At 45.3% G+C, this 25,452-nt stretch overlaps 4 protein-coding genes across 5 annotated transcripts in view; 2 read left to right on the top strand and 2 right to left on the bottom strand.

Annotated features, from left to right (window-relative positions):
* The window catches only part of LOC103131520 (PKHD1 like 1), a 48,919-nt gene extending 44,572 nt beyond the window's left edge, over positions 1-4,347 (bottom strand). The window contains exons 1-5 of the mRNA XM_016666707.1: positions 2,055-4,347; positions 1,820-1,916; positions 1,670-1,747; positions 631-775; positions 438-546 (exon numbers count right to left, since the gene is read on the bottom strand). Coding sequence (XP_016522193.1) covers positions 438-546; positions 631-775; positions 1,670-1,747; positions 1,820-1,916; positions 2,055-2,111 — 486 coding nt within the window. The 5' untranslated portion in view covers positions 2,112-4,347. The remainder of the gene's footprint in view (positions 1-437; positions 547-630; positions 776-1,669; positions 1,748-1,819; positions 1,917-2,054) is intronic.
* A 107-nt stretch (positions 4,348-4,454) lies between these two features.
* nudcd1 (NudC domain containing 1) lies at positions 4,455-15,207 on the top strand. 2 transcript variants are annotated; one of them, XM_016666708.1, is made up of 10 exons: positions 4,470-4,856; positions 6,217-6,371; positions 7,288-7,473; positions 8,078-8,261; positions 8,414-8,605; positions 10,214-10,421; positions 11,198-11,342; positions 11,583-11,702; positions 14,114-14,273; positions 14,848-15,207. In XM_016666708.1, exons 1-10 carry the CDS (start codon positions 4,541-4,543, stop codon positions 15,135-15,137), a joined length of 1,956 nt encoding a protein of 651 aa, XP_016522194.1. In that variant the 5' UTR covers positions 4,470-4,540; the 3' UTR covers positions 15,138-15,207. The 2 variants fall into 2 exon arrangements, with proteins under 2 accessions (XP_016522195.1, XP_016522194.1); XM_016666709.1 differs by lacking the exons at positions 14,114-14,273; positions 14,848-15,207 and adding an exon at positions 12,341-12,856 and having other exon boundaries at positions 4,455-4,856.
* A 3,755-nt stretch (positions 15,208-18,962) lies between these two features.
* On the bottom strand, positions 18,963-23,304 carry LOC103131517 (thyrotropin-releasing hormone receptor-like). Its single transcript, XM_016666710.1, has 2 exons — positions 21,093-23,304; positions 18,963-19,671 (listed from the first exon to the last, which is right to left on the bottom strand). The coding sequence occupies exons 1-2, from the start codon at positions 21,879-21,881 to the stop codon at positions 19,204-19,206; spliced, it is 1,257 nt and encodes a 418-aa protein (XP_016522196.1). The 5' UTR covers positions 21,882-23,304; the 3' UTR covers positions 18,963-19,203.
* A 681-nt stretch (positions 23,305-23,985) lies between these two features.
* eif3eb (eukaryotic translation initiation factor 3, subunit E, b) overlaps positions 23,986-25,452 on the top strand; it is an 18,331-nt gene continuing 16,864 nt past the window's right edge. The window contains exon 1 of the mRNA XM_007543177.2: positions 23,986-24,123. Within this exon, the coding sequence (XP_007543239.1) occupies positions 24,034-24,123 (90 nt within the window). The 5' untranslated portion in view covers positions 23,986-24,033. The remainder of the gene's footprint in view (positions 24,124-25,452) is intronic.

Here is a 25,452-nt window from a genome sequence, read left to right as displayed (position 1 = left end):
GAGGAGGAAACCGGAGGAGGAACAGGAGGAGGAACAGGAGGAGGAACCGGAGGAGGAAACCGGAGGGAGAACAGAAGGAGGAACCGGAGGAGGAACCGGAGGAGGAACCGGAGGAGGAACAGGAGGAGGAACTGGAGGAGGAAACCGGAGGAGGAACAGGAGGAGGAACAGGAGGAGGAACCGGAGGAGGAAACCGGAGGGAGAACAGAAGGAGGAACCGGAGGAGGAACCGGAGGAGGAACCGGAGGAGGAACAGGAGGGGGAACTGGAGGAGGAAACCGGAGGAGGAACAGGAGGAGGAACAGGAGGAGGAAACGGAGGAGGAAACCGGAGGGAGAACAGAAGGAGGAACCGGAGGAGGAAACCGGAGGAGGAACAGGAGGAGGAACAGGAGGAGGAACCGGAGGAGGAACCGGAGGAGGAAACTGGTGACGTACGTAGAGACTGCAGTGATACGGTTTGTAGTTGCCGTTGCAGATGCTGACGTCAGGAATGGGAACGCCGTCCACGCTGACATGAACCACATATTGGTCCTCCGGCATCGCCCTGTCAGGGAGCAGCAAACGCTACTGTAAAGAGAAACCTGGACCGGGTCACATGGCCTCACCCTGACCCGGTGCGGGTGTGTACCTGGTGTAGCAGAGGATCTGCTGGCGGTGGGTGGAGTCTCTCTCCACGTCACAGGGCACCGACAGCGCGTCCGACACCAGGGTGACCCGGTTCCCAAACTGCCCGTCTTCAGGATCCAGCTGGAACTGACGCTCCTGAGCAAAACCTGGAATCCAACCAGCAACTTCTGCTCCAATCAGCAAAACCACACAAATATTCTGGAGCACACCCTCTGGTTCTGATCCAACCCCTTTCAGTTTGAAGAACCAAAAGGGGTGAGATCTGCTGGGTCAAACCGGGTCAAACTGGGCGATTATGGAGCAGAATAATCCAGGAATAATCCCAGAAACATTTCAGAGGAACGCGCCACTGCAGATTGTTTAAGATGACAACGGAATAAAACCTGACATAATTGAACTGATTATTGTTTTATTGATTGATTATCCTTTTTGTTGCCCCTCACTGAATAAACGGGTCAGTGGGCTCAGCATCTCTGCAGGGATTATCGTCATCGGAACCAAGAGGTCCAAACTTTATGGTTTAAAAAAATAAAATGTTTTACTTTTCTTACTCAACAACAACCACAAAATATGCTATATTTTTATAAAACCAGTCAGATTAATTTACAAATGACATGTAAATTAGTTTACAACATGAAACAAACAGATCCTGTATTTCAAAATAAAACTGGTGTTTCTGAGTCACTTCCTGTGTTTATTAAATAAAACATTTTTTTTGTATTTATTAAATTAAATACTGGTGTGGATGCAGCAGTTTTCCTCTGACTGAAAGTTTCTGGAAACTCACGAGAAAACAAGTCCAGTTATAAAACATTTTATTATTTTAATTTGTTGGTGATAAATTTCCCCTCATTCAAAGTAAAACTCCCAGACGGGCCACAGTTGGCCCCGCGCCACACGTTGGGCACCCAGAGCTACAGCAATAATGTCATTATTTCATCAGTATCAGATCAGTAAAGTATTGATCTGGTTAATCTGATCGCGGCTGATTGAAACGCTGTGAAGGTCTCCCACCTTCCTCCTCTTCCTCACACCCCTACCGTCTCCGCTGATGGTGAGTCTCGTTGCTCCCGCCGTGCTTCCTGTGTGGGGGGAGACCCAGAAGACCCTCTGACCACCTGGAGAGAGACGGATGGAATAATCTGTGATAATCTGTGCGGATTAGAGGACGCGTCTTTGTGGTTTCTTACAGCAGCAGCTCCAGACGGCGAAGAGGAGCGCCGCTGGTCTCCACAGCGACTCCATCCTGGAGAATTCCCAGACTTCCTGCTGCTGCACCTGAACGTCCTGCAGGGAGAACAGTAGTTCTTTAATCTCTGGTAATCTGCTCCAGTTTGTCATTTTCAAAACTACAAAACAATCATCAGAATTTAGTGGAAAATGAAAAACTGAGACTGAAAGATGAGAAAATATTTCTGAGCTCACCTGAACGCACCTGGAGCCAAACTGGAGGAGAAAACAGAAACAAGACGCTGTCTGCATCCGGACAGGTGAGCGACGCTTTATAGGCGCTGAAGCCCCGCCCTCACCTGGGAGGGGGCGGGGCTTGAGCTCAGACCGGAAGCTGAGTCAGCAAATCATCAGACAACAATCTATCTATCTATCTATCTATCTATCTATCTATCTATCTATCTATCTATCTATCTATCTATCTATCTATCTATCTATCTGTCTATCACATACGTTTTCATTAAATTAACTTACAATTTTAGTTTCAGAGAATAAAACTTGATCAGTTTTCTTGTAGATTTTGACTTTATTTCTAGGGGATCATTTTTTCAATTCATCCAAGTTGTTGCTGTTTTCTTCCAGGCTTTAAGATCCTGGAACCGGGTTCAGACCCGATCAGAACCGGATCATTTACTCATCTTTAAACTTGATTTTACTGCTCAAGTTTTTCTGACTCTTCAACACACAAAAACTTGTTACGTGCATTTAAACGAGCTTCCTGTGATCTGCAGGTCCTGCCAGCAGGATGATGGGAACTCAGGACAGAGCGGCGCAAAGAGCAAACTGCTGCATGCTAGAGTGGGATTCGAACCGGCAACCTGGCCACCCGCTGACCCACCGCTGTCACATCAACACAACTCAATGCAGCAGCAGCTGAACGATTCAACCTGATAAAAGATGAAAATAAAAAGTCCTAAGAGGATTCCTGACCGGATCTCTGGACCATCATCACCAGAACCATCAGTGGACAGGATTGGATTGGTCCACTTTGAACCCCTGATGAAACACAATGAAATATGTATTTTATTACTTCATGTAAATAAAGTTGTGAGACTTCCAGGTGACGGTAGAGGTGGCATCATGCTGTGGGCCGTGATCATGTCCAGGGGTCTCCAACCTGTGGCTCCAGGGCCACAAGTGGTTCTTAATTTGACTGTCTGTGATCTGTGTTGACAGAATGATTAAGCATGTGAAAATTATTTATCATTTTTCCTCATAATTACGTCCCACACAGTAAAATGTTTCAATCATTCTGAGTAAATGTTTCGATTTTCTTTTTTAAACCCCAGAACCAAAAATTAAATGTTTTTTTAATGACCACAAATTTCCTTTAGCAGATATTCATTCAAACATTTTATATTTTCTTTTCCAACAGGCTGTGAAACGTCGAGACTCTAAACGAGCTTCGTTCAGCGGGACAGGGAGGAAGAGGAGGGTGTGGCTGCTGGAGACCAGACAGGTGATGAAGAGCAGACTGAGTGACGTTCATGCCAGCCGCCCTCTGCATTCCTGCCGCTCTGGGTGACCGTCACGCAACAGCATTTCTGTCATAACTTTGATTATTGTAGGAACCGGGTCAGACTGTCTGGCTCCACTCCGAGCAGAACTTCATGTTCCAGAACGCAACCGGAAGTCAACATCAGATTAACAGGAAGTGAAAGGCAGGAAGTAGTTCCCTGAGGCGCGGCGTTGAAGCAACAATCAGGAGTTTCTACCAGAGGTGGGACCAAGTCAGTGTTTTGCAAGTCTCAAGTCAAGAACTTTTAATTTCAAGTCATTTCAAGTCTTTTTTTCCTTCTTTTTCTATTAATTGCAATTATACATAAAATGTAAATAACAGACTATTTGTTCTTTTTAAAATCTGTATTTATCCCAAATGATAGAACATGTGCAGCTGAACACAAAGTATAAAAAACATTTTTAAATTGGACCTCTTTATTGCGCAGTTCTGTTAAACTTGACATTCAATGAAAAATACGAAAATGCTGACATTTCCACAGCACAACAAAGAACCATGACAGCATTTTCTCCTCTCTGCTCTTACCTGCCCACCACTCACTGACCAGGTAAGAGCAGATTCGACCGCTTATTTCGTCTTTCGGTCCCTCAGCCCCGGAGCCTCGCCGAGTTTTCTTAAATGTCTAAATTCAGTTAATTTGATTGGTTGTGCTGCAGCTACACACACATACAGACGGAGTGTGGAAAAACAGAGGGACGGTCTGCGCTTCTTAACACGGAATGAGTGAAATGAATTAATGGGAGCACTTTATAAATAATGTGCGTTTTAAACTTTTGACTTTGGGTAAAATATCAAGTCTTTTCAAGTAAACAGCTTCAAGTCAAGTCCGAGTCTTAATTTTAATGACTCGAGTCCAAGTCATGTGACTCAAGTCCCACTTCTGGTTTCTACTTAACTGAATGTGATGAGAGTTGCACACACACACACACACACACACACACATCTTCATCAGACCCATAGACATAATATAATAATGTATATAATCTTATATTATGTCTATGATCAGACCCATCTCTCTCTCTCTCTCTCTCTCTAAAGCTTCCTTCAGTTCGGACGGAGCAGCTGGAGCTGAACGGTTCCGCTGGGAACAGATTCGGAATCCAGGTGGTTCCGGTCCAATAGCTGGCATATTTCTCCCAGTAATAAGTTAAAAATACATCAAATGAGTCCTAAATGTAAAATCCCGGTTAAAACGCGTTTCTGGGACAGAGAGACCAAGAACTCCTCCTCCCATGATGCACCTGGAGGTCCGCCGCTGAGGGGCTCCGTGTGGAAACAGGAAAACGTGAATCTTTCGCATCACCATCGTTGTTCTGCATCAGTTCTGTTTGGGTTCTGTTTGGGTTCCGGCTGGATGGAAGTCATGGCCGCAGCGAACTACAGCCTGAAGGTGAACCGAGACCTGCTGGACCCGAACTTTGAGAGCTACCGGCTGTCTCTGGACCCCATCCCGACCTACACCGTGGAGCTGGACGCGGGTGAGGTTCGGAACCGCGGTGGTTCCGACAGCAGCTGAGCGGAACCTTTAGAACCGGAGAATTAAGTCTGATCTGGACCTGGTCATGGTGGTCCACACTTTCTGCCAGAATTTCCAGTAAACTTTAACTGGACCAAAAGATTCTGCGGACTTTCTCTGGACCCAGATCAACAGAATCGTGGTTCTGTTGGGTCGGTTCTAAGAATTACGCTTTAAAAATCTTATCGATTCTATTAACACCCCCTTGACGTCATCCAGACCTGGTCTGACGTCATATTTATTGTTTGGAGCAGATCGTTCCCACCATCACACCTGACCTCTGACCTCTGGCGGCTGAGTCCAGTCCATCTTTTCTGGTTCAGAACCAGAACCACAGCTGGTTCTGGGCACAAAGAGGTTAAAAGAGGTCAACATTAACTTTGACTGAACCAAAATAAAAGGTTTAAATCTGACTTTAAAAAAATACTAACAGCTGCAACATTAAAGCTACAAACTTTTCATAACAAATTCCATTTAAACAAATTTCTTTCTTTTCTACAAAACAAATCACAAACGTCAGAAAATATTTTCAGTCATTCCCTTTGTGAGTCAACCTGAATTATCTGGACTTAAACTCCGTCCGTCCGTCCGTCCATCTTCCCTCCTCCAGGAACCCCCAGCGGTTCCCAGGCCAGCAGAGAGACATGGTCCCTCCAGCGTGTCCTGGGTCTCCTCTCCTCCCGGTGGGACCTGAACTCCTCACCAGGGAGGCGTCCATCTTTGCCAGACCCCGAGCCTCAACTGGCTCCTCTCGACGTGAAGGAGCAGCGGCTCTACTCTGAGTCTCTCCTGGATGACTAAGCTTCTCTCTCCAAGACACCCGAAGGAGAAAACTCATTTCAGCCACTTGTATCTGGGACCTCGTTCTTTCAGTCATGACCCAAAGCTCATGACTGTAAATGAAAGTAGGAACGAAGATCGATCGGTAAATCGAGAGCTTTGCTTTTAGACTCAGCTCCCTCTTCACCATGACGGACCTGTACGGCGCCCGCTTCCCTGGAGACGCTGCGGCAATCCGCCTGTCGATCTCCTGCTCCCTTCTTCCCTTTAACTTCACAAGATGTAAAACAAGATGGCGACTCCGACTGGGCTGAAAAATCTAAAACAACGAATATTTAGATCCAGAAAATATGAAAATTTATACACTTATCTCCCCGGCCGTTCTGATCCACCAGTGCTCCCAGTATGACCAGATCAGAGCACTGCAAGGTTACAGCAGCATGCAGCAGCTCTGATCTGGATGAAGCTTCTGGAAGTGGGTCAGGATGAACCCTGGTTCTGGTTCTGATTCTGTCTAACTGGTCCTGTCCTCTGCGCTGCAGCGGTGGAGGAGCTGCAGCTGAAGGACGCTCACTACACCCTGGAGCACCTGCGGGCGTTCGGCATGTTCAACCACCTGCAGCTGGACCCGTGGTACCAGGACAGCGTTCTGTTTGTGGACTCCAGAGGACGGGTTCTGAGCCTCAGCGTGACCCTGGTGAGTCTCTGCACCTCCAGAACTGGCTTACTGGACCTGACCCACTCTGGTTCTGCTGGAGTGGGAAGGCTCTGTTGCTCTGAGTGTCCAGCAGGGGGTGCTGTTGCTCTGCAGCTGGGCCGATGCAGCAGGCAGCTATTAATGATGGTAAATTAAAGGATTCTGAAGAAGTTCTGTTGGGTCCGGACTCTGTCAGGTGATAATGAAGTCAATAATCGCAGCAGTTATTACAGAAATGAGTTCTGGTTCTGATCCAGGTCGGCTGCAGAGCTGCTTTTATGTCCGGCTGTAATCAGAGATAATGACCATCCTTTATCCTCTGCTTCGGCGCCGCCGTTAGCGGAGGCTCCCTGTGTGGTTCTGGTTCTGATGGCCGTGTTCTTTAGGCTGTAATGAGAAGGAGCTCCAGCATCGGATCAGGAGCTGCAGAGGTTCTGATGGGAGCACCAGATTATTAACCCAGATTATCCACATGTTCTCCAGATGAGCACCAGAACCTCCAGGTCCAGTTTCTCCAGAACCACCCAGAGTGGGCGTGGGTTTGCTCTCTGGGCTCTGATTGGTCAGAAACCAGGAAGTCCTCCAGCAGAGCGAGACTCCCTGAGACCTTTTGGATGAAGAAACTGGTTGAATCCAGAAGGTTATGAGGATTTTACCGGGTCAGAACCATCATCACTCTGATCTGAACTTTCTTGAAAAAAAATCTGCAATAAGTTAAACTGGGAAGTGGATCACGGTCCAGCTTCTTGTGACCCGCTTAGACTCTGCCTGGTGGGTCTGATGGACCGGATGGCCGGGATATGGAGGTCCAGTCAGGCCCGGGTTCTGAGTTAAGTGTTACTGCAGAGATGATCTGTGTCCGGTGACCAGTCCTGAACTGGTTCCTCACTGGACTTGGCTCTGGTTCTGGTTCCAGGATACGGCTCTGGGGAAGCCCAAGGAGGTCTTCAGCTTCGGTTCCGAGTCCGGCCAGGCCGAGGACCGGCTCTGCGCCTCCATCAGCCTCACCTCGGCCACCTGGGCGGCGCTGTCTGACGGCGCCGGGCAGCTGCTGCTCCTCCGCACCGGCAGGAGGGGAGACGGCGACCACTGCAGGTGGGAGGTGAGTCAGATAGGTGGAGGGGTCGCGACCCCATCCCCTCATCACAGCTCAGCATGTAGAACGATAGCTAGCTTCATCGGACTGAGCTGCACCAGAACCATGAGGAAGACCTGGGGAAGATCTGAGGCTAAGCCTAGCATCAGGCTAGCATCAAGCTAAGACCAGGCAAACATTGGGCTCACCTCATGGTAACAACAGGTTAGCACAAGCTATCACTGGGCTAACATCAAGCTGGCAGCAAGCTACCATCTGGCTAGCATCGGGCTAACATCTGACTGACATCTGACTGACATCAGGCTAGCACCAGGCTGACATCAGGCAAACACTGGGCTAACATCAGGTTAGCATGAAGCTATCACTGGGCTAACATCAAGCTGGCAGCAAGCTACCATCTGGCTAGCATCGGGCTAACATCTGACTGACATCAGGCAAACACTGGGCTAACATCAGGTTAGCATGAAGCTAGCACTGGGCTAACATCTGGCTAGCATTGGGCTTTAGGAAGTTCTTGGTTCTGTACCGGTTCTCCCCAGAGACCCGGGTCATATAGATAAAGTTCTGTCTCTGGGTTTGGTTAACTTCCTTTCTCATGCGGCTCCTGCAGGTTCTGTTCAGCGACCACATGGGGGAGCCGTTCACCATCCTGCACAGCGTCTCTCACGTTCAGGGTGGCTGTCACTCTGTAGAGGTGCTGCTGCTGCGTGTGCAGAAGGAGCCGCTGGAGTCCACAGGAAGCGGCTACTCGGTGTCCCTGGAGTGGGTCACAGTGGGCGGCGCCGCCGGACCCGGTGGGTGAACCGGACCAGAACATCCCTGGGGAGACGGGGGATTCTCAGGAAGCTTCCTGACATTTGCTCTGATTAATAAAGTAGATATTAAAGATGGCTGAAAGCTGCAGATCAGACATTCATGGAAGCATCACCCTGGTCTCCACCTGCAGGGCAGGAGAAGAAGTACGAGGTGAGGAAGAGGAGGGTCCTGAGAGGGAAGTCGGTGCCGCACTACGCCGCCGTGGCGCCGCGGGGCGAAGGGCTGATGCTGGCCGCAGAGAAACCGTTTGTCTTCACGCACATCGATGGCCGACCTGTGGAGCCGCCGCCGCCGCCGGAGCTCAGAGAGCTGGAGAAGGCAGGTGGGTCAAAGGTCAGGCTGGGTCAGAGGTCAGATTGGGTCCAGGTTACAACACTTCCACCTCTCTTCGGCCTCAAACTCTTTTTTTTTCCCTTGATTTTATCTGAGACAAAATCAACACAGAGGTGGAAATAGAATCTTAAAAGTGTGGCATACTTTTGATTAGATTTATTTTTATTTTACAAAACAACAAAAGGAAATAAAATGAAATGTGTTTCTCCAAGCTGCTTTCTCTGTTCACTCAGCAGCTCAGATGAAGCAGCAGAATGTCAGCTGATCATATTTACTCATAATTTATCAACATCATTCTGTTCGTCTGCAGCATCAGATTTCATAATCCACACATAAAGCTCTCCACAGAGCATAATTGATTATCTCTAGTTTATTCAATTGGTTCAAACAAAGTCGCTGAGTAGTGGACTACGTTTCGATCAGCGCAAGCTGATCGAAACGTAAATCCAAGCTGCAGTTACAATGATTTTATTGCCAATATCCAGGCAAAACAGTGTCCAAAGCAGCATAAAAACGGATCCGTAGAATTAAACAGTGATCAAGGACAAAAACATAGCGGCCAGCAAAACGTAGACCTCCCCCATCACCCACTCACTGAAGTCACCAGGTGAGCAACAGGTGATCTGCAATCACTAATAACACCACGTGATCCCGTGCTACCCCCATCCACAACACAAATTTTATTTTACTTTTCTCCTCAGCATTTTAAAAAATAAACATGTAACCTCTCAGTTTAAAATGTCTGCTCAGTGCTTTATGTGAGATTGTTCATGTTTCCAGCCGCCACCATCGTTTTTTTATTTCATAAGTCGGAGAAGGCAGCGTCTCAAAGAAGCTGGAGCTCGTTTCAAACTTTGATTAAAATGTTACAGAAGTTTGGAAAGTTGTAGGAATAATAATTCTGGTATTAATGAGTTAAAATCACCTCTTTGGACTGGAAACACATTCTGAATGACAGAGCTTTTGGGTAAAGAAATGGTCAGCAGGTGGCGCTATAGGCTGCTTTCTAAATTGCAGTACGTCCGACGCCCAGATGCCCCGGGGAGTTCCTCTTTTTTTTCATACAAAAGTCTCAAGCTGGAACCTTTATATTCACTTGTTTCTGGTAGGCCCACAAATCTGACACACAGCTACATCCGCTAACGAAGCCTCTTCTCTGCCTAATTTCTGCTTCAAGCGATCTGATTGGACGCTGAAAAATCTGTTGATGTGTTGAAGTTGTGCTGAAAGCAGTTAGCCTATAAGTGAAGTGATGCTAGCCAAAATTATCATGTGAATGCTAACATGTAGCAGCTAATGCTAATGTCAGCATCCATTTCTGAAGAAGCCAAATGAACCCTCTGCTCCAGCCTGATGGCAGAGAACAGATTAAAAACTATAACTATATTTGGAGTTTAACTCATTTATTCGATACTTTAGCAGCAAAAATGGGTTTAGAATTTAAAATGTTGCTCATTGTCAATTTTATGGTTTTTGATTAAAAGGTGACTAAAACTGAATCACAGTCCATGAAATTAACTTGATTAAAATTTGTAATCAAATGCCACCACTACATAAGTTCCTGTTGTTATCCTGAGCCGGTCTGCTCCGGTTTCAGAACCGCTGTACTTCTGGCAGCAGACGGCGGCGGACCTCACCGTCTGTATCCGCCTCCGTGGGGGCGTGGCCAAGGAGGACGTGAGCTTCCGGCTGACAGCGGACAGCCTGAGCGTCGGGGTTCGGGGCTACCCTCCGCTGCTGGAAGGTCAGCTGTACGCGTCTGTGGACCCTGAGGCCAGCGGCTGGACCATCAGGGACAGCAACAGGTGGGGAGCTGCTTCCAGCAGTCAGTGTTGGAACCTGCAGTCCTTTCAAACATTCAAAGCAACTTCGTGTTGCTCTGAACCCGTGAATTAGCTCCCAGTCTCAAAAAGCTTGGTGACCCCTGCGAGGCTCAGGATCCTCTGTCTTCTACTCTGAGCTGCTCATGGCAGATCCTGGTTAACACAGCAATTTGTGTTCTAACTATGCTAACTGTTCTAACTGTTCTAACAGAGCTAACAGTGCTAACTGTTCTAACAGAGCTAACACTGCTAACTGTTCTAACTGTTCTAACAGAGCTAACAGTGCTAACTGTTCTAACAGAGCTAACAGTGCTAACTGTTCTAACAGAGCTAACAGTGCTAACTGTTCAAACAGAGCTAACACTGCTAACTGTTCTAACAGAGCTAACAGTGCTAACTGTTCAAACAGAGCTAACAGTGCTAACTGTTCAAACAGAGCTAACAGTGCTAACTGTTCTAACTGAGCTAACTGTGCTAACTGTTCTAACAGAGCTAACTGTGCTAACTGTTCTAACAGAACTAACTGTTCTAACAGAGCTAACAGTGCTAACTGTTCTAACAGTGCTAACTGTTCTAACAGAGTTAACAGTGCTAACTGTTCTAACAGAGCTAACACTGCTAACTGTTCTAACAGAGCTAACAGCGCTAAGTGTTCTAACTGAGCTAACTGCGCTAACTGTTCTAACAGAGCTAACTGTTCTAACTGAGCTAACTGTTTTAACGGAGCTAACTGTAATAACTGTGTTTGTTCTCCACAGCCTGGAGGTGAGCCTGCAGAAGCTCGGTGAGGGACCCATGTGGCCGGAGCTCGTGCTGGGGAACAGGAGAGGGGAGCTGGTGCTGAGCGACCAGCAGGCGGCGCTCATCCACGACCGCCTGACCCACCTGACCTCTGAGCACCCGGTGAGGAGCAGCGCCATGTTCAGGATGAGCAGCGGGAGGGCAGTTGTAGAGCTGGGAGGCAGAGATTAGCCGCAGCAGCAAGTTGTCGCTATGGCGACAGCGTGGCAGCTCACTTTCAATAGCCTGGGTGTCCGGCCCGGGTGGCTCCTAGCAGAACCCTTTTGGCCCAGCCCCTGGTCAGCCTTTCAGATGCTAACCGATGCTAACCCGCAACGGCTGATTCTCCTCCTCTGTGTCCAGAACGGCGAGCGGGAAAAGCCGCCATGCAGCTCTCAGGAGCTGGAGGACTGCGACGGTTTCCCTGACGACGGCTTCAGCCTCACGCACTTCGATGGGGAGACGCTCAGCCCGACCCAGGTGGTGAGTACCAGGACCAGGACCTGGACCAGAACCAGGAACAGGACCAGACCTGGACCTGAACCAGGACCAGAACCTCAACCAGGACCAGAACCAGGACCTGAACCTGGACCTGGACCTGGACCAGTACCTGGACTAGAACCAGGACCTGGACCAGGACCAGAACCAGAACTAGAACCTGGACCAGGACCAAGACCAGAACCAGAACTAGAACCTGGACCAGGACCAGGACCAGAACCTTCTCTGCCGGGTCGGACTTTGAGCAAAGTTTCTGATTGGTCTAAAAGAGGAGCAGATGTTCAGAAAGCATCGGGTGGTTCTGGTACCCAAGCCAGGCTCTGATGGGCTCTGAAACCCACCAGAACCTCTGAGGTCCATCAGAACCTCTGGTCGGACTGGGTTCAGTCAGTTTTATGGGTTTATTGATAAAAACTGATAATCAGTTCTGTAAATTCAGACAGATTTTATTTTTAATAATATTTACGATCAGAAAATATTTTGGTGGCGTTTCATGAGGTGGTCAGCTGGTGCTGCTCCAGGTCCAGACGGTTCTGATGCCCATATCTGGGCCGGGCCAGTTTACGACTGTGGTCCGGTCAGATAGCATCAGCCTTCATCTTTCTTCCTCTTCGTCATTCCAGGAATTATCTCAGCGTAAACATCTGGACCGTAAAACATCCCATAAGACGGACGCTGCCAGTCCGGCCCGCCTGATTGGTTCTGATCGGGTTCTATTGATCCGTCAGCTGCTTACGGATTTCAGTATTAATTTCCTGGATGGGAATAAAGCCCATGATGCATTGCTGCATCCTGCTGCCTGTCGCTGAGCAGAGAGACGATCAGGATCCTCAGGAACTTTAGAGGAAACAGAAACCTGAAAATGAAATTAGCTCAAAAAAAGGTCTGCTCAGTAAAATACACAATATTTAGTCAATAAATCACTAATTAAATCAATAACTGAGGATCATCAGTTTACTCCAATCGAGAATAAAACAAAAAAATATCAAACTAATTTGTGATCAACTACAAGTTTAACTCTGAACAGCAACAAGCCAACAAACGCTGTAAAACCAGACATGAACACTAGAGGCGCCACTGAGCGCCGAGTCCTGCGCTACGTCGCCGCCATTTTCTGTTTCAACCGTTTTACGAAACAAACTGGATTCACTGGCATCACCTTCCCCAGGTAAGGATGAAAGATCAGAATTACTTTGCAGCCAGAAATTCGCTTTTAAACAACCGAGAAATATTTCCTATGTAGCTAAATTGGCCCGAAATAACCGCTGATTGTTAGCATAGCAGCTAACGTTTTCATACTGTTTTCTAATGAGAGCTGGTGAGAAACCGCTGTTAGAGGAGAAGTTCATTAAAAACCAGAGGATTTAGTGAGGAAAGATCAGTCAGGGTCAGAGCTGGAGCTGCTGTTCTTCAGTCTGTTTCCAGCTCAGCTTCTCCATGTCGGGATTTAGCTATAAAGATGCTACGAGTCAGAGCCCAACATGCTGAAAATGGCTTTTTCTGAATGTGAAGGAAACATATTCCATTTTGGATCATTTCTCTTTTATCCTTGGCTTCAGCCTGTGAACCAGGACGTCTCAGAAGTCATTGAGTTCTCCCAGTGAGACCAGCAGACTGAAGCCTGTGGCCAGTGTTCCCAGTATAATAAATAAATGTTTTATTCTTTCACTTTGTGTATTTTTACATATCTCAATCTGAAGCATTAGTGTATTAATGTAGCTTATATAATGAAATAAGAATAATTTATTCTGTTAGAATTATTTTCACTCTTTGCTAGTTGACATTCTGTAATAAATATTTTTCTCTGGAAAAAGTAAGAAAAATATGTAGTTTAATGTTTGACAGTGGCTGATTTATAAATCTAAAGTCATTTCTCAATAATGTATAAAAAATAAATACAAGAAAATTATTTGTTTCTTGTCTTGAAATGTTAAATGTAGATTAAACTATGGAATTATGTAAATATATTAATTAAACACTGTAAAAGTGTCTGTTCATTAATGTTAATATAAAAATGATCAGAATCATTTCTATCAAATAAAACATTGTGCTCTTTATTCAGAAATGCCCCAAAACAATTAAATAATCACATCAAAAGTTAGAAACTCTCTTTAGTCATTTCTCTGATTACCAAATATATTAATGTGTGAGAAAATGTGTCAATGAGAGGAATTAATTTAAAATACTTTGTAGAACGGCACTTTGAAGTTCGGTCCATTTACCTGTATTAGCTTACTGGCAGAGATGCCACATTCAATATGGCGGAAGCTGTTACGTATCGCAGCAACGGGCCGACCCGCCCCATGACCTATGACCCGCCCCATGACCTATGACCCGCTCCTGTCTCCATCTCTCTGATGGACGTGTCTGTCTCTGTGTCTCCGTCTGTCCTCCAGGTGAACCTGGGTGGACATCAGTTCCTGTTCTCTGTGGACGTGGACCCATCTCAGATGCCGTGTCTCTGTCTGCGTCACGATGTGGACGCCCTGGTGTGGCAGCCGCGTCCGGACCGACCCGGCGACCTCTGGGAGCACGTCGCCACCTTCAACGCCCTGGGTGAGGAACTGAGGTTCTGCTGCAGATCTGAGAGACGTTTCAGAAAAGCTTCACTGCTTCTCTGACTAATGAAGCTCTGGCTGCAGAAACTTGGACTAGACCTCTGGGAACAGGAGAACCTGGGAGAAATGCCTCAGATGTTCTGGGTTTGCTTTTTATACCAGTTTCTTGGAGTTCTGGTCCGTTTGTCCTGGATGAACCGGGTCGGGTTTCAGGCTCTTATGCCAGATGTTTGTATTGGGCGAAGTGCACCGGTCCCTCCTGCAGCGCCTACTGGTGTCTCAGCTGGTTGGGATTTTTTATGACATCACAGCAGGAAGTAGCAAACAGGAAGCAGGAAGTGTTCCTAACAGAAAGCACGGATTGGTCTGGGTTGATGTAAACATGTGAACTAAAGCAGATTAAATATATTTTAAATTTTTTCTCTGAGCGTTAAAAACTTTAAAATCAGAGCAAACGTCATCAATAATCAGCTGATGATCCAACGATCAGAGCTGATCACAGCAAGCTGCAGGAGGACGTCTCTGTCCCCTCTCATCGTCTCTGTCCCCTCTCATCGTCTCTGTCCCCTCAGGTTACGTCCAGGCGTCAAAGCGGGACAGGAAGTTCTCCACCTGCGCTCCAGATTTCTCCTTCGCCGCGCTGTGTGAGTGTCTGCGCCGCGTCTTCCTCTACCGCCAGCCGTCTCCCGTGGAAACCGTCCTGTTCAACAGGAAGCAGGGCCGCCAGGTGGGACAGGTTGCCAAGCAACAGGTGTCCAGCCTGGACTCGGACAAGCCGGTCCTGGGCTTCAGAGCGTCCAACGAGAGACTGTTTGTCCTCACCTTGTCCCACCTGTTTGTCCTGAAGGTCGATAATAAGTGAAGAAACCAGAAGGAAACTTTTGATTCAATAAAATGAAAATAAATAATCAGAATTTTTCTCTGGATTCAAATAAACAGGATTTATTAAACCGGTCTAACACACACACACACACACACCTAACACACACACACACCTAACACACACACACACACCTAACACACACACACACACCTAACACACACACACACACACACACACCTACACCTAACACACACACCTACACCTAACACACACACCTAACACACACACCTAACACACACAGGCCTAATGTTTCTGCCTGCATATAATTTTTTGGAAGTTTGGGTCCGAGTTCAAAAACTCACTAAACTTTGCCCAAAATTGTCCGCAGCATGAAGCGCCACCCCCCCGACAAGCTGCCGCCCTGGGCAGTTGCCCATGTTGCCCCTAATCAGAAACGGCATTGCTCCGACTGGCTGCTGATAAGTTTCTGAATAATCTGTTTTTCTTTTAAATGTATTTTAAATAAAAACAATCTTTTTTACCAATTCCTGATTAATAACCGGTTATTAATAACCGGTTCCTGATTAATAACTGGTCTCTCCTGGAAAGCTGTGCTGGTGGCTCTTTGCTCAGGAGAGAAGCGATTCCCTGCAGCTCTCGCTTTTATTCAGTAAAATCAGTTCAGTGTGAGAATGATTTAGTTTAAAGCCACAGAATCGTCTTCGGCTAAAATCATCACCGCTTCAGGAATCGGTCCTGACAGAATATAATCATAATGTCAGATGGTTGCCGTAATTATGCTGGTTGCCATGGCGACTGCCTCCTTTTCTGCCCAGCGTTTTGCAGCCTTTGTAAACTTTTTATTTTCTTCTCCATGAGAGATAATTACTGGACCTGCCGGGCCACCGTACTCCACCGCAGCAGAGCCGTAATTACTGCGCCGCTCCGCTTTGTTACCTAATGGGTCCGACCCGGTGAAGCAGAACCAGAACGTGGCCATGTTGGAGCTGAGCCTGAAAGTTCCTCATCTCTGCTCCTCCATCCAGAACAGAACCTATCAGAACCATCCTGGACCTGGTTCTGCACCGCGTGAACCGGGTCAGCCTGAAGCTGTTATTTCATGGTTTCATGTTTTCATTGTTTCATGTTTTCATTGTTTCATGTTTTCATAGTTTCATGTTTTCATAGATTCATGTTTTCATTGTTTCAGTTTCATGTTTTCATGGTTTCAGTTTCATAGTTTCATGTTTCATAGTATGTTTTCTTAATTTCATGGATTTATGTTTTCATAGTTTCACAGTTTCATAGTTTCATGTTTTCATATTTTCATTGTTTCATGTTTTCATAGTTTCATGTTTTCATGTTTTCATTGTTTCATGTTTTCATAGTTTCATGTTTTCATGTTTTCATTGTTTCATGTTTTCATTGTTTCAGTTTCATAGTTTCATGTTTCATAGTATGTTTTCTTAATTTCATGGATTTATGTTTTCATAGTTTCACAGTTTCATAGTTTCATTGTTTCATGTTTTCATATTTTCATTGTTTCATGTTTTCATAGTTTCATGGTTTCATGTTTTCATTGTTTCATGTTTTCATACTTTCATGTTTTCATAGTTTAATGGTTTCATATTGTCATAGTTTCATGGTTTCAGTTTCATGTTTTCACAGTTTTATGTTTTTAGGGTTTCATGTTTTTATATTTTCATGGTTTCATAGTTTCATAGTTTCATGTTTTCATATTTTCATGGTTTCATCCACCAGAACAAACCAGACACAAACATCCGCGTCTCTCGGTTTGAGTCGGATCTTTGCTGACTCTGACGGATCTTTAAAGGACAGAGATGGAGACGTCTCCAGCCTGCTGCTTTTGGGAATTTAATGAAGAAAAATGACAAAGTCCACTTTCAAAATTAAGAGTCCAGGGAAGAAGAAAAATCCAAAAATAAAACAAAACTGGAGACACGAAGGGGTCAGGTGATCCAGGAGGGATGAAGGTAACGAGACGGACTGCGAGTTGTGACTGAGACAGAGGACCTTAAATACTGGGAAGGTGTAAAAAACACCTGGGCTGGTGACTGACTACAGGTGAGAGCAGCTAGAGGCTGGGGACAGAAGTGACACAGGAGAGCAATGGAAAGAATACAGGGGAACCGGAAATGATACTGACACTAGAGAAAAAACTTGGTCAACTAGGTCAACAGAAAAATATCTAAAAACAAGAAACATAACTAATATTGCCATGGAAGAAACAGAAGTGGAAAACAGGGCAACATAAATAGAAAAACCAAACTCAAACATCCTCAGATCTCAATAAGAAAAACCCTCAGAACCTTTCAAAATAAAATCCGGTTTATTCAGTAACGGGTAATTTGGACCCAGATTCTGGGCAGAACCAGTTATTTCTTGTGAAGAGAGGTGGATACTTCCTATAACTTCTGGTTCCTGCAGATTTCTGTTTCTGGAGGAGAATGGGTCGGCCTTCACATAGGACAGAGGTGCACTCTTATTTTATTCACAAGAGCTTTATTTTGAAAGTCAAAAGTAGAAACTCTTCCTGTTCTTGTTTTCGGTCTGCCTGACTGACGATCCAGAACTTTCCGAGCATCTGTCCGTGTTAGAGAGTGTTTGGTTATTCGGCTTGTTGGATGTTTTTGTTGGCTAACTATCTAAAAACATAAATAAAATCACCATTTGGACCAAAATGTGAAATTCTTCAAAAGAAAGTTGCCTTGTTGCTCTATTAGTTAGTTAGCTGGCTAGCTCGTTGGTTAACGTGGTTGCCAGCTAGGTAGCTAGCATTAGCTGATTTGAAATATAATTTTTTTTTTTCATTTAATTACTGGGAGCTGAACCGGACCTTTTGGTTCTGTGTCTTGCAGCCTGAACTAGACATGTTACTGGTTTATTCTGACGTTCCCTTGATCTGTGCCAGGCTGGGATTGGGTTAAAATCTGGGAAGGAAGTCAGGAATAATCCGGTTTTCTGTCCGTTCTCTTCGTCACGTGTTCCTCCAAACCACTTCCTGACTGGAGTTTTCTGGGAACGGGAAATAAAAATGAAGATGAAGAAAGAAGCTTAATAATAGAAACAATAAATCTGCCTTCAAAAACTTTATTTCAAGTATGAAGATGAAATGTACAAAATACTTTAGGTCCAATCCATCATTACAATATGAGAAGAAAAGCAGAATTTTACAAAATCAAGACACAAAGCAACGTTTCTAAATCTATGATAATAATGATAATGAAAAGCAGCTTCAGAAATACAAATAATTCCTATAATCGCAGTAAATACTTAAACACTGGTACAGCTTGGTAAACACCAGCTGGTTCCGCCCCTGCTGTGACCGACCATGAAACCCATCCAAAACGTGGAGAACTAGATCTCCTGATGAAGTCCCTGGACGCCAGAGGGGGTTCCTGTTGGGTCAGAGTTGGTTCCTGGAGGTCAAAGTTGGTTCCTGTTGGGTCAGAGTTGGTTCCTGTCGGGTCAGAGGGGATTCCTGTCGGGTCAGAGGGGGTTCCTGTCGGGTCAGAGAGGGATCGGAGGGGGTTCCTTTGGACCCCCAGCTGCTGGATGTCCGGCTCCTCTGAATGGTGCTGACCTTTGTGGGTTTTGGTTGCGTGGCTCAAGCTGTGGTGCCGCTGCTTTCCTGCAGCCTGCTGGTGAAAACGAAGTTGTCACCTGCCGGATCCTTGTTTTTATGGGATGCCGTGTGAAGGCGTGAGCGTGACTTGCTGCTGTCTCAGCTGCAGAGATCATAAATGTGAGAGCTGGACATATTTGCAGTGGGGAAGGTGTTTTTACTCCCAGTCTGGCCATGTTGACTCAAACACCTTGCCTGGGCCGGTCTCAGATATGATGATAACAGCTGCGTAATGACAGCGCTTATCTGTCGGGTTGTTTGTGGCTTTACGACGTCTGCCATCACTCTCGGCTAACAGCATGTTTGGCTTTGAGCCTCAGAGGCTCTCATTGCGCTCCACTGGCTGTGATCTGTGTTTACATCTCTACCTGCAGCAGCCTGGCTTTAAAAAGGTCAGCAGGCACTCAGGAAACAATATTCCCACTTAAGGGAGTCCATTAGGCAACACTTTGGAGGTCTTTAGTCCTCAGGAGACTCACCAGTCGCCTCGCTGGCCTCCAACCAGTCATGACTGAAGTTCACCTTTGCACAGCCACATGAGTCGGAGAACGTGACCTTCTGGTCTGCCAGCAGCTCGTCTGTGACCGTGAGCTCCTCCAGCTCTGTGGTGTAGTGATCTGTGCTTTCCACCAGCGAAGTGTCCTTGACGGCACTGTAGGTGAGCGCCACGCTGTACGCCGCTGGTTTGTCTGAGCCCTTCGCCCCGCAGCGGCAGATCTTACGGAAAGCGGCGCGGAACTTCTGAGACATGGCATTGTAGATGACCGGGTTGATGGCGCTGTTCAGGTAGATGCAGATCTTGCAGAAAAGGAGGAACCAGTTGTCCAGGTAGGGCTGGTCCAGGAAGGAGTTGACCACCACCAGGGTGCGGTATGGCATCCAGAGCACGGCGAAAAGGATCACCACCACCGCCAGCATCTTTGTCACCTGCAGCCAGCCATGAGACGATAGAAGGACAGAGTGGCTCAAATGACCCAGGTTTAAAAAAAAACAAAAAAAACCCGCTAACCATTGAAAATTTAGTTTTGCGTTAATGTGCGAATATTTATCACATATTAATATTTTTGTGTCAAATCATACATAATTGGACCCATAGAAATCGTATTCACTGATAATTTTTTTTTTCAAGATGGCTGCCACGATTGTCATTGCTCTAAAATCACCAGATGAATTGGTGCTTGGTGTTAAGTCATAGTCTACATATTTTGAACCATAGAAATGATTTTTTTAAATCTTGTGTTTCCTTTTTCTGGTGGGCGTCACATTTTTCAAAATGGCCGGGATAGTTGTAATGGAGAATATATGTTGGCACTGACACTGTGGTTAACCATGGCTAACCACAAAGTTAATTAAGAGTCTTAGCTAAGCTAATCCTAAGCCACTGAACACACACACACACAAAAACAGGAAGCTAATGCCAAACTGTTAAACATATAAAATATTAGAGGAACCATTAAGATGCCTGTCATCTTCTTCTCCTTCCAGGTGACGCCAGTCTGACACATGCTAATAGAAAAGTCCTCACTTTCTGATTCTGCTGTCCATCTTGGTCCATTGTCTCCACTTTGGGCTCATCTGTTCAGAGTGCCGCCATCTTGTTTCTAGAGAGGCTTTTTCTTTCAGTCCTTCCTAACGGCAGTTTGATTCTCTTCATTCTGATGTAGTTTCAGTTCATGTGAAGCAAACAGAGCAACTGGTTGGACCCCAGCAGCTGATTGGTCCCTAGCAGCTGGTTGGTCCATAGAAGCTGATTGGACCCAAACCTTCTCTGGGGACCAGAGCCTTCAGTCAGATGTGAGTCCATCTGTCCTTCAGCTGAGGCTGGGTCCAAACTGGGTCATCAGCAGGATTATAATCCCAAACTCAGAAGCTAATCTGCAACAGAATGGCTGATAAAGAAAAGAATCAAAGTGCTGCCATGGCCTAGTCAAAGTGCAGACCTCAGGCAGAAGGTCTGTGTTTCTGAACTGGGATCAGCTGGAATCGTTACGACTGGATTGACCTGATGACGCTTTTCATTTTGTTTTTAAACGCAACATTTACTGAAAATCAGTGAAACAAAACTCAGCTGAACTTTAAGAGTGAACGTTAAACTTCAGGGTTCAGCTGAGGGAAATGACGTCATTTCCTCCCCAGCGGCTTCTCTCAGCTCATTGCTGGTTTTGGGTTAGTCTCTGTTCTCCAGCAGCAAAACCAACAAAACCATTAAAAACATTCATAGAAAATGTACAAAAAGCAGTGGATAAATTTAGACAAATTAATTTCACATTTCTGTTTCATATTCTCCGTCAGTTCAGTCTCTTTTGGACATTTTTATATGAAACCAAGGGATTTTGTGCGTCGCTCACCTGTCTGCGCGACGTCGCGGTGGAGCTGGAGTGTCGCGCGTTCTTGCAGCTGCTGCGCTGGTTGTTGCTGGCGGAGGCCGCCTCGCGCTTCCCCCGGCCTTTGGGGTCAGAGGGCAGCGGGTTGAGGAACAGGATCCTGGCGATCAGGCCGTACAGAACCGCGGACAGCAGCAGCGGCAGCACGAAGAAGACGCTGAAGTCGAAGAAGTAAATGGGCAGGTAGAACTTCCTGGGGACCCTGTAGCCGCACGTGACGACGGTGACGTTGGCGAACACCTGCAGCTCGATGTCGGACAGGTAGAACCACATGACGCAGTAGATGGAGGTGCAGACCCAGACCAGCAGGATGATCCTCTTGGCCCGGGACAGCGTGCACAGGAACTGGGCTTTGATCGGGTGGCAGATGGCGATGTAGCGCTCGATGGTGAAGGCGGTGATGGAGCACGAGGACGCGTTGATGCCCAGGTACTGCAGGTAGGTGATGAGCAGGCAGCCGCAGCGGCCGAACACCCAGGAGGCGAACAGGCTGTCCGGGATGGCGGGCAGCCCGGCGGCCGTCAGGACCATCAGGTCGGCCACCGCCAGGCTCACCAGGTAGCAGTTGGTCGGAGTGCGCATGTGCCGGGTGATGAGCACCACCAGGATCACCATAACGTTCCCCACGATGCCCAGCGCGCAGATGAGGAGCAGCAGCAGGCTGCTCACAACCTTGTACTGGACGCTGTGGTCCGTCCAGGTCCGGTTCTGGTTCTGGTCCAGGTCCCGAGGGGACGAGGAGGAGTTGTCCATCCTTCCTCTGGTTCCCTTCACGCGCCACCGAGGAGCGCAGCAGGACCACCGACCCTGATCAAATCTGAGTGGAGCTGATCACCCGCAGCTTTCCGCAGCCGGTGCGTAAAACGCGGCGCCAGAACCAAGTGTGTGTGGGACAGATGGCGCTTTGGGTTTTGTTCCGTTTGGCACGCGCTCTCCTACGCAGAGCTGGGATTAACCCTTCACCGCCTGCAGTGGAGCGGCTGTCACTCAGTCCGCCTCATCAGTGGACTGAGTGAAAACAGTCGAGTTTCTCTAGCGGTCCAGTCAAATCCAAGCCATAACGCCATAAATACCCTAATTAACGTGTTTAGCAAGCTTTATCTGTTATTTTACAAACAAAAATTCTCTGTAGCCATTTTTCTTCCTGTTTGTTTTTATTTGAACTGAATTTAATCATATTTTGTTGGGTATTTCAGAATCAAAGAGCAGAGCTCTTTGGAATAAAAATGTTTCTGTTAAAAAGCAGCAGAAGACACATTTATCAGATTCACTTTAATTTAGTTTGTTATTGCTTTATGTCACATATCTGCTGTGTTATCCTCTGTGGGTTTAGACCTTATATTTTGTAAACCACTTTGTTCTCTCTGACGTGTAAAAGGTGCAGCATAAATAAAGTTTACTTTCCTGCTCAGGTTTGAACCATAAACTGTTAAAGTTTATGGTTTACGGCCATTTTCTCTAAATTATGTTTAGATAGTTTATCAGATGATAAAATAAATGCTGAATCTTTACGGAGAGAAATTTGTTCCATAGATTCAGTGTAAATAAACTTCAGAGGCGAATGAACGATCAGAAAAAGAACTTCGTATCTTCGTGTCCAAGCTGACCAATTGTTCCTAACATCTGATCAGATGGCTGTTTAAGTTAAGCTGTTGCAAACATTCATTTAACTCAAAATGTATAATTTGATTGAGTTTTTCAAAGATTCATTTTTGAAATGCATTTTTAAACAGGTTCTTTGCTGGCAATAATATTGGAACAAATTTATCTCCATATTTCTTTATCAGAGAACTGAACCTTGAGTCAGACAATATTTTTTTTTACTAATTAAAGTTTCTGTTCTCCATCTTCATCTTCATCTTCATCATGGTGGTTCAACCTGCTGTGCTGTGAAGGTTAAAGTTCAGGCTGGTTTCCCAGGTGACGCATTTAACTGATTATTATCCGGAATAAAGAGCTGAGAAGAATCGGCCTTCATCACTCCTCTTCCTCCCCACCGAGCTGCGGAGGCGGAAAACTCTCCTCCTCACCAACTGTGCAGAAGATTCTGCAGGAACCGGGCCGAGTTCGGAACACTGGTTCTGCCAACGCTCCGAGTCTCTGGTAACAGGTGGAGGCGGGGCGTTACATAACCACCATCACTCCCACTGCAGAAAGATGAATGAACTGCTTTTGATTTATGCATCATCATCATCATCATCATCATCATCATGTTTCAATACGAATCCATTTTCATCGCAGTTTGATCAACTTTTATTTAAGTTTTGTGATTTGAATCATAATCCTGATCCGTGTTTTCCTGCTCTGATTGTTCCTAAAAAATACATGAACGCATGAAAGAAAAAGTAAACCCGCAGATCGCATAAAGAATAATAAAAAAGAAGACTTATACCGCCACCTAGAGGACGAAGCTGTTCAGCACCAGATGGAAAGAAATGTTTCTGGTTCTAACATTTTAAATACAAATTTTGAAACTTTTTTAAAGCTAAGATCAGAATTATTTGGTTCAAACTGAATCTGCGTTCCCCCCATTTTCCTCATCAACAAAAACTTTAATTAATGCAGATTAAAGGTGAAAGTTAAAGGATTTAAATAATCTGACTGCTCAGCTAATTCATCCGAACCCATCTGAGTAAAAATGATTAAAGAAAATCTACAACCTGTTTATCAGACTGTTCACAGGAAATGGAAACTCAGTTCTAGTGTGTGGAGACTTACAGGGAGCAGTGATGGTTATAAAGTACAAAGTATTTAATGTTATACTGGATAATTCATTAAAGGGTCGATTTTTATAACAATGAAAAGAATAAGAACAAAATATGATAAAAAATCAAAACAATGTGTGGTTGTCACGTGATTGCCAGCTGGCGTCTGTGTTCCGTTTGTCAATACAAAGCCGGTAAAGATGGCGGAATACGATCTAACGACTAAAATAGCTCATTTTCTGGACCGACACCTGGTTTTCCCGCTGCTGGAGTTCCTGTCTGTGAAGGAGGTGAAGCTGTTTATTCATGTGGGAAGCTAATCGCGGATGCTAGCAGGTTTAGCTCAGTCATGCTAGGTGGGCTAAAGGCTAACTGCTAGCATTAGCCGCGGAGCTAACAGGCTGGTTTTACCTCTGAGTTAATGTTCAGCTGAAAAATAAGAGGAAAATGTGTCGGGATGTAGTTTATGACGCTTATTGGTAGCTTCAATCTGTGACGTAATGCTGGTTCAGCCGAGAATGACGGAAAGTTTGAAATCGGCTGATTTCTGAACATTATTCGTTAAATGATTCTGATTATCCGCACTCAACAGTTATTCGGGCTCTTCATTTATTTATTTTTTTAATAGATCTTTATTGAGATACAGAATACATAACAGTCAGCATACATTGTGGTATAATGTTCGCCAGGGGGTTGCATCGAGACAGTATATCACCATAACATAAACACATTAAAGAGAAAACATAAAGAGCATGTTTTAATAGCTTTGGTATTGGTGGAATTTTCAATAGTTCTGATATATTGTTTGACCTCATTTATAAAAATGGAAAGAGGTGGTTTTTGATTAACGTAACGGCATTTGTGAATGTGCCGTTTGGCTAAGAATATAAGATTAATAATATAAAAATGTTGGGGTTTTTTTTGTTATTGGGTAGTCAGTGAGGCCAAACAATACATGTTCAAGACAAAGGGAGAAGTATGGTTCAATGGAAGTACAAATCAAAGTTCAAATATTTTCCCAAAATTTAACAGAAAAGGGGCAAGACTAAAATAAATGAAACACATCTTCTGGATTTCCTTCACAAAAGAGCAGATAATATCTATATTATTGTTAAAACGTTGTAGAAATATTTTGGATGGGTAAATTCTGTGAATAAATTTAAGAACACTTCTTTCACTTTATTAGTTCAGTGAATCTTGAGAATAGGGACAAAACAGGTCCTGTGGATAAAGCAAAAAATTTGAATAAAATATACACAAAATATATTTTTTTCAAATATCTGACTGACTAAACTAGTCTGGGTCATATGAGCACAACAATGTATGTTTTCCTGGTATTTGCTGAATATTTTTTTATTTTAAACATTGTAGTTGGTGGATGATGCCTGTAAAATCCCTTGTCCCGGAGCAGAACTCAACACATTATAATAGTTTGAAATAAAGAAATACTAAAATTATATATTGTGACAATTAAGTGTAAGTAGTCATATAAATAATTATAAAAGTATCAATAAATTGAATTAAAAATCATTTTTATATATTTTCCAACTCCATTGAAATTTGTCCCTAGTTTTTGTCAACACCGTCAGACATGAAAAGAATGTAAAATTAAAGCTCCG

Source organism: Poecilia formosa, unplaced genomic scaffold (genome assembly GCF_000485575.1).
Source record: "Poecilia formosa unplaced genomic scaffold, Poecilia_formosa-5.1.2 Scaffold780, whole genome shotgun sequence".
NCBI classification, from domain to species: Eukaryota; Metazoa; Chordata; class Actinopteri; order Cyprinodontiformes; family Poeciliidae; genus Poecilia; species Poecilia formosa.
This window is presented reverse-complemented; position numbering and strand designations above follow the sequence as displayed.